The 7619-nt window shown below is 55.0% G+C and overlaps 1 protein-coding gene across 1 annotated transcript in view; it reads left to right on the forward strand.

The window, feature by feature from the left end:
- Window positions 1–4: 4 nt before the first annotated feature.
- Window positions 5–7619, forward strand: part of ACSS1 (acyl-CoA synthetase short-chain family member 1) — a gene marked incomplete at its 5' end in the record, with an annotated part of 11197 nt that continues 3582 nt past the window's right edge. Inside the window, 7 exons of the mRNA XM_009695760.1 lie at window positions 5–200; window positions 1566–1665; window positions 2899–3098; window positions 3560–3735; window positions 4627–4779; window positions 6917–7064; window positions 7506–7619. The exon at window positions 7506–7619 is cut by the window's right edge and continues 18 nt beyond it. Of these exons, the coding sequence (XP_009694062.1) occupies window positions 5–200; window positions 1566–1665; window positions 2899–3098; window positions 3560–3735; window positions 4627–4779; window positions 6917–7064; window positions 7506–7619 (1087 nt within the window). The remainder of the gene's footprint in view (window positions 201–1565; window positions 1666–2898; window positions 3099–3559; window positions 3736–4626; window positions 4780–6916; window positions 7065–7505) is intronic.

Genomic DNA, 7619 nt, shown 5'->3' on the forward strand with positions numbered 1-7619 from the left:
CTACATGCCCGAAGCCATCGCCTTCCCCAGAACCAAAGACCACCAAGGCTTGTACAAGGTGTCAGTGGAGCAGGGGGACACCTTTTGGGGAGCGCTAGGGAGGAGCCGGCTCACCTGGATCACCCCCTTCCACTCTGTCCAGGACTGTGACCTGCACCAGGGCAGGGTCTCCTGGTTCCTGGGCGGGCAGCTGAACGTGGCAGGGAAGGAGGGGTGGGAGCCCACCAAGTGCCTGTGGGTGCCTTTCTGTGAAGGGCTTTGGCCCCAGGAGCAGATCGGAGGAGCACAGAATTAAAGGCTTGGAGTGAGGGAGAATCCCCAAAAGGTCCTGCAGTGGCTGTAGTGTAAAGATGTGGCTGGTCCTAAGGGAGCAACTGGGTCTTGCTGGAGGGGCTGCAGCTGGATCAGGGTGTGCTGGGAGCCGGGCTGCTCTTCCTCCGCCTCCGTGGATCCCACAGCACCGCAGCGGCTCCGCTCTGCAGGACCGCCGGCAACAAAAAAAAAAGCAGGCAGCGTTGCACTAGCTTATCCCTGCCCAGCAAAGCAGTATGTATCTGCAGAAAGCAAAATACAGGAGCAATCAGCGGTACTGGAAGTCCTCACAGCCGTGGGAGATTTCTTCTTCTGTGGGCAGGGGGGTACTGCCTTATGGGGGTACCAGGGGGAGACATAGCAGCTGGTGACACTGTCATCATGCTCACAGCACCGTTGGTCCCAGTGTTCAAAATATGAGGCAGACTTCTCAGGTATCAGTTCCATTTGAGCAGGAGAGCAGGAGTTTTTTGCCTTAGGGATTTGTGATATTACTGCTTCTCCTTCCGTGTGTGTTTCTTTCTCTCCTGGAAAACTACAAATGGTCAGGAGAAAAAGGCATTTTGGTAGGCAAACTGGGGCTGCTGCATCATCCCATGACCTCAGCAGCAGGTTTAAGTAAAACACAGAATGGAACAAGGCTTCTGAGGAAACTGCAGCTGCCAGCAATGCAGGAAACTTTTCTCAGAAGAATTACAGCCGAAGTCTCAGCCTACCATGTCCCTGGAAAGCCAGGGGCTGTGCACTCCTGGCCCTGGCTCGCTTCCATCTTGGACAAATGCACGCTGCAGCCTTCCTGCACAGAGCTTCGCTTAGTCCTACATTTGTTATTTAGGAGCACCTATACTAAAAACCTGCCCTAGTCCACCCCAGAGGCAGCTGCAAGGCAGTGCTGGGTGGAGTGATGGCTGAGTTAATGTTTGCCAGGCCCTCTCAGGGCATGGGGGATATGACCTCCAAAGGGACTTCAGGCAGTTTCTGCTCTGGGCTGTGTTAGGTTGCGATTAAGAGGGAAGCTGATAGTGGGGACTGGTAGGTATTGGAGTGGTGAGGAGTGTAACGGGCTTCAGGCGGTGTTTGTGATCTGCCGGCTGGTATCCACAAAGGTTGTTTCAGTGGATGCACAAGGTTAATGCTGAGAAGACTCACACACAGCCCTGACTCTGAGCTGGAAACGGAACTGCCAGTGCTGGATTTATGGGACTTAAGAGGTACTGAGGGCTGCTCTGGCAATGAGACTGGGTTGTCTTTTCCAGTGAATTGTCTGGACCGGCATGTCCATGTAGCCCCAGACAAAGTGGCCTTAATCTGGGAGAAGGATGAACCAGGAGAGGAGGTGCGGGTCACGTACAGGTCAGTACTTACCTCTGAGCATATGAGAGATGTATTGCAACGTGCATGAACACTGCACGGGGCTGATCTGCTGATGTGCATCATGGGAGGGCATGTAGCATCCCTTCATGTGGATAGATCAACACTATAGTGGCTGTTGGCTTGCCTGTGCTGATCTGAGACTTCAGCCTACCTCCTGATTAACCCTCTGGGCCCTGAGGGGTCCCTACCCAGCTGGGGAGGCAGATGTAAGCCTCTCGTGGCAGCTCTGCAATGCTTGTAGGTAAGACCACATGGGAAAGTCACCCGTCTGCCTTCCCAGCAAGGTTCCTGGTGTCTAAACTTGCAGGTAAATGGTCTGCAAGAGAGGCCAGATTCACAGCTGTATGGGTGTTGGGAAGTCTCATGCTGATCTGCACATCAGCAATGCTGCTGGGTTTGGCTCTCAGAAGGGACTGCCTGTCCAGCCCTGCTAGGTTGGTCTGGGACCCCCCAACTTCCAGTTCAATTTGCCTGCTGAGTCTCTGCCGCAGAATCCACTTAAATCCCTCTGCACACAGAACAAGTCCCTCTGTCCTCTCTGGCTCCAGACCTCACGTGACAAACATGACCATCTACGCCTGCCAATCTCCCTGCATGGAGAGCCCTTCCATGAAATGAGTCACTGAGAGCCAAGCCGTGTTTTCTGGGAGGGATGCTTCTCGGGAGAGGCATTGTTTTGCTCACTGCTTTTCTACAGCTGTTGTTCTCACTCGCGGGCACAAGTTCTGGAGGACTTGACCTTCCCAGCTTTAGGAAAGCAGGGGGCCCTGTTTTCATGGAGGAAGGTACCTAGCGCCTCACGTGTAGCCTCCAGCCTTGCAGGGTACTGTGTCGCTCCAGTCATACGGGCTGATAAGAAATGTACAGGCTGTCATTGGGAAAGTCAGCTGAGGTGTTGTGGGCTTGCTGAGCCAGAGGAATTGCCCGTGGCCATTGCTGGCCCTGTGGCTTGCTCCTCATGCTAGCCACTGAGAGTGTCAGGCTCTGTACAGAAGCCATTCTGATTTATTTATTTTCCATAAGTAATGGCCCATGTTAGTGACTGTCTTCTCCTTTCCTTCCCACTGACACTTTACAGCTCTCCCACGGACTTCCAGCGCGGGGGGGTTAGGGTGTGTAGGGATGTAAGCTGTGTACCTGTGACTCTGAGACCTGCATGGAGGTAAGATGTGCAAGAAAGTCTCTAACTGTGTCCGTTGCTTCTTTGGGCAGGGAACTGCTGGAGCTGACGTGCCGCCTGGGAAACACCTTGAAACGGCAAGGGGTGAAACGGGGTGACAGGGTGACAATCTACATGCCCCCGTGCCCTCTGGCAGTGGCTAGCATGCTGGCCTGTGCCCGCATCGGGGCTGTGCATGCTGTGGTGTTTGCTGGGTTCAGTGCAGAGTCCCTAGCAGACAGGATCCGGGATGGTAAGAGCCAGTGGGTAACAGGGACACATATCTCCCTTGGGGGACAGTGCTGAGCTTGTTGGTTTGGCAGCTGGGGGGCTCAGGGTTGTGCTGATGGCAAAAGTTTTCTGAGTAAGACTCCCTGAGCTAATGGAGGGTGTCCTGCCATGATGTATGGCTACGGAGCCAGGATTAGCATCCCAGAAAACGGCACGGGCTCACTATCGGCCCACGGGATGGACTGGTTCTCTCCTTCGTCCAAGGGACTGAAAGGCTGGGATACGATGTCCCCTCTGAGGGGATGCAACACAGGCAGGAATGAATGGGAAACAAAGATGCAAAGCTGCTGTTTTTGCTAAATGGACATGAGTAACATGGGCTGCGAGACAGCAGGAGAGGTGCAGGGTCATGGTAGAGCCAAACTGCTGTGTGACTGATGGAGCGGGGCAGAGCTGCTTATGTAGCTCTCCTGCATTCTGCAGCCCAGTCGGAGACGGTGATCACAGTGAACCAGGGGTTGAGAGGCGGCAGGGTTATTGAGCTAAAGAAGACAGTGGACCAGGCTGTGAAGCAGTGCCCAGGAGTGAAACGGGTTCTGGTTTCCATGAGGACTGACACCAAGGTTCCCATGACAGCCCTGGATGTGCTGCTGGAGGAGGTGAGAGGCTGCCCAGTACTACTGCCGCTTCCCCTGGGCAATGTGCCCCCTCTGGGAGCAGGGACAGGGAGCGGAGAGTGTGTCCTGGCTGGCCATGACAGTTTTGCTGGTGTTGACACAATGTGGGGACATTGTCCTGCAGCAGCAGTGGCAGCTGGAATGGCACATGAGTTCAGGACAGTCCCAGGAACCATCAGGATGAGTAACTGATGGCTCTTCCCACAGCACCAGCCCTGTACTGTCAGGGGCAGGCAATGCAAACCAGGGCTTGTAGCAGGGTGGACGAGGGGCTAGAAACACCCCAGACATGGGCTGACGCGTTGTGAGCCCAGCCTTGGACTGCCACTGCACTGTCTGATGCTGCTCTGCCGGCAGGCCTGGCAGCCTGTGAGTGCCGCTGGCAGCTGGTGTCCGAGGGAGCAGGCAGTGAGGCTGCTTGTGTGCCCGTTATTTGTGGCACACAGGACGGCCAGGCTGCTAGCATGGAGAGTGCTGGTTTTGAAGAGGTGAGCCCATGCCATGCATTTCTGTTAGCTCCCTGGAGCTGCACAGAGGTCTCCTCGCCTCTGCTCATTGCATCTGCAGGCAATTAGTGCTTCTTAGAAAGGCTTCCTGAAGGCTTCTGTGCTGGTCAGAGCAGCAGCAGTGTAAAAATAGCTGTCTCTTACTCAGCAGGTCTGCTCTGGCTGAGGGGAGCGTTTGCCAGCTCAGCAAGGAGAAAGAGAGCTCAGGCTGGCGAGCAAGGGGAGTGGAGGTGCAGAGGCGGGGAGGGTGGTATGGGGGGAGAATGTGCGGAGGGAGGCTCGGGGGAGAGGTGTGCAAGCGCGTGTGGGGACAACACGGGGAACCCTGTGAGACCCCAGGAGAGAACTGCTGTGCTCTCTCCTGCAGGAGATGATGAAGGAGGACATGTGCTGTGAGCCTGCTGCCATGGACAGTGAAGACATGCTGTTCCTTCTCTACACATCAGGCAGTACTGGCAAACCCAAGGGTCTGGTTCATTCCCAAGCTGGTTACTTGCTGTTTGCTGCTCTCACGCACAAGGTAATGGATCCCAGCCACAGAGCGCTCCTGAGCCAGCGGTTCATAGGCAGTGCGGGGAATAGATGTGCTGCCTTGTTGCACCATGAGTTTATCTTCATCGAGAGCAAAGTCTCTGGGAAGCACTCCTAGGGCATCAGCCTACTAGAGCACATCTCCTACAGGTAGTGGGGAAGAGTAACACATGCTCCAGAGCAGGGCCTCCCAAACACCTAACTCCTCTGAGCTACCTTCTTTGCTTTCTTCTTTCTTTTACTGCCCTAGACTGAATCATTGGGTGAGATGCTCAGCCTTGAAAGAGTCATTTTATATTACTGGGTGAGGAAGAAAAAGCCAGTTTGCTCGTAAATCCTCTGGCTTGCTCCCCCCCCACCCCATCTCAGGTGGGAGATCGAAGGCAGTGCTGCTGGGAGGGGCACATTTGAGGGTATCTGTAAAAGCTGGTGAGTGCCCTCAAGACAAAGGGTCTATACCTGAAGAGTGTGGGTCGTCTTTGGGAAGAGGAAAGCCTTTAACCCCTAGCACACCCAAAGCAGACTCTAACGGAGCTGGATAAGCGCCCTGAGCACAGCATGTAGCTGCACATGGCTGCAGGAATGGTTGCAAGCAACTTTTCCTAAGACATTACATGGAGCCCTCTGGAAGAGGGAGCTCCTCTCTGAACAGTCCCTTAGCTTTGGGTCTGGCTCTCCCTGTGCACGACTGAAGTTCCAGTAGTGCCTCAGACCACGCACCGTGAGAGACAGCAAGCTCAGGGCTGGCTTCTCTGTCAGCCATTGAGTCCTGGAGACCAGACCTCCTGGGGTGTGTGCAGGGGCGGGTGTGGAAGTCCTTGTTTTTCCAGTGAGCTAAGCTGTCTGTACAGCTGTGCCCAGCATGATACGTGACGCTCTTGAGATAATCAGAGCTGCTTTACGAGGGCCAGGGCTGCCATCCCAGAATGGCAATGCAGGGAGCGAGCAGCATGTGGCCGTGTTAGCGCTCAGGAGCGCTGGAAACCGCGACACAGGGCTGGCATGCTCAGATCTCTCAGTTGGATGGGGCAGATCGCTGCTGCCATAATTCACTGCTGAGTTAAAAAGAGTCAGAGCAAGCAGGGGATTTTTCCATTACGAGCACCCTGGAGCACTTGAGGCCCCGGAGTCCCCAGCTGGCAGCCTGCAGACAGGGAGCTGCAGGAAAAGACAGGAAGGGCTGAAACAGCAGATGCCAGAGCAGAAGGCAAGAAGTGATGGGCTAGTGGGAGACGGGCCCCTGGGGAGCTTTCCTGGGACTGAGTAAAGGAAACGAAGGAGAGTGCTTGAGGAAGCTGGATGTGTTGCTGCCAGTCTGACCGCACTCACTTCTGCCCTGCACAGGGCAGGCACCGTTCCCTCATACTCCAGCCTTGCAGCCAAGGGTCTCCTGAGGAATAAGTGGGGCAGCGGGAAGAAGAGCTTGTTCTGCTTTCTGCCTGTCTCCGGGCACAGGGCTGCGCTCACACGGCTGAGGCGGAGAGGTGCCAATGCCTGTGGGCAAGCTGGAGCGGCTCTGGGCCGAGGCATCTCACGGTCCCTCTGCTCGCTGCCTCAGTGCTCCTGTGCTGCGCTCCTTGCTGAGCTCAGGGTTTTCCTGAGTGTTTACCGTGCTTTTGGAGCACAGCAGGGCCTGGGGGTGGCTCATGGAATCCTCCACCACGTTGCCCTTGCCTGTAACGCGTTTTTTTGTTGGTAGTCATGTAGGTGCAGAGGGACCATCCTCACCCTGAAAGTTCTCCTGTTTTGATGCTACAGGATAGATCAGCCTTGTCTAGACGCCAGCAGAAGGAAGGAAAAGCTGTGGTCCTCTCCTTTGGAAAAGAGCAAATTTGGCTGTCTTGGGTTTTTTTGTTGTTGTTTTTTAGATTTTTTTTTTTTTTTTAGGTGTGTCTCTGGTCCTGCACCTTCATAAAGCATCTGACATTTTATTTTCTCTTTTTCCTGATAATGCTTTAAAAGAAACTCTCTGCAGGAAGAAGGTGTCCCTGCAGGGGTGGTGGGAAGATGGCAGGATGCAATAACATTAGGGCTGAGAGAGGGTGCACTGCTCCCAATTGCCCACCTTGCTGGGCGGGCAGGCCCAGGATGCCAGGAGCCCTCACTGCCTTTCCCCTCTTGCGCAGTACGTGTTCGACTACCAGGACAGGGACGTCTTTGGCTGCGTGGCAGACATCGGCTGGATCACGGGGCACACCTATGTGATCTACGGCCCCCTCTGCAATGGCGGCACCACAGTCCTTTTTGAGAGCACTCCGGTCCATCCTAACCCTGGTGAGTGAGAAGGTGTCTCAGGGGAGCTGGGACATGCCACAGCCACCCTGCGAGACTTACAGCAGGCAGGGAGCTGGCAGCTTGATGCAAGGACACAGGCAGCAATGCTTCTGCAGCTGTGTGAGCAGACCGTGGGTTGTGTCCAGCGGAGAGCTGCAAGGGGAAGAGTCTTTTCCTCTGGTTAGGAAGCCAATGCTGCCTCTCCAGGGGTGAAGCTGTTTCTTCCTATCCTCCCCGGCAGCAGGGAGAGTGGCAGAGCTAGGTGGAGGAAAAGGGACCGCTGCTGCTCCTGGACTGCTTTAGTCCTTCCCGGCGTAGGATTAGTGTGGCTGAGAGTCCAGGCACTGCTAGAGAGCCCTTGCTCTCATCTCCTCTCCCTCTATCTTGGTCTCGGGCTGAGAGGACCTATGTGGATGATCATTGGCTCTGTTTCCATTCCAGGCCGCTACTGGGAAACAGTGGAGAGGTTAAAAATTAACCAGTTCTACGGGGCACCCACTGCCATCCGCCTGCTCCTTAGATACGGTGATGAATGGGTGAAGAAATATGACCGCT

The sequence above is a fragment of the Cariama cristata genome, unplaced genomic scaffold (genome assembly GCF_000690535.1).
Source record: "Cariama cristata isolate BGI_N322 unplaced genomic scaffold, ASM69053v1 scaffold27332, whole genome shotgun sequence".
Lineage (NCBI taxonomy): Eukaryota > Metazoa > Chordata > Aves > Cariamiformes > Cariamidae > Cariama > Cariama cristata.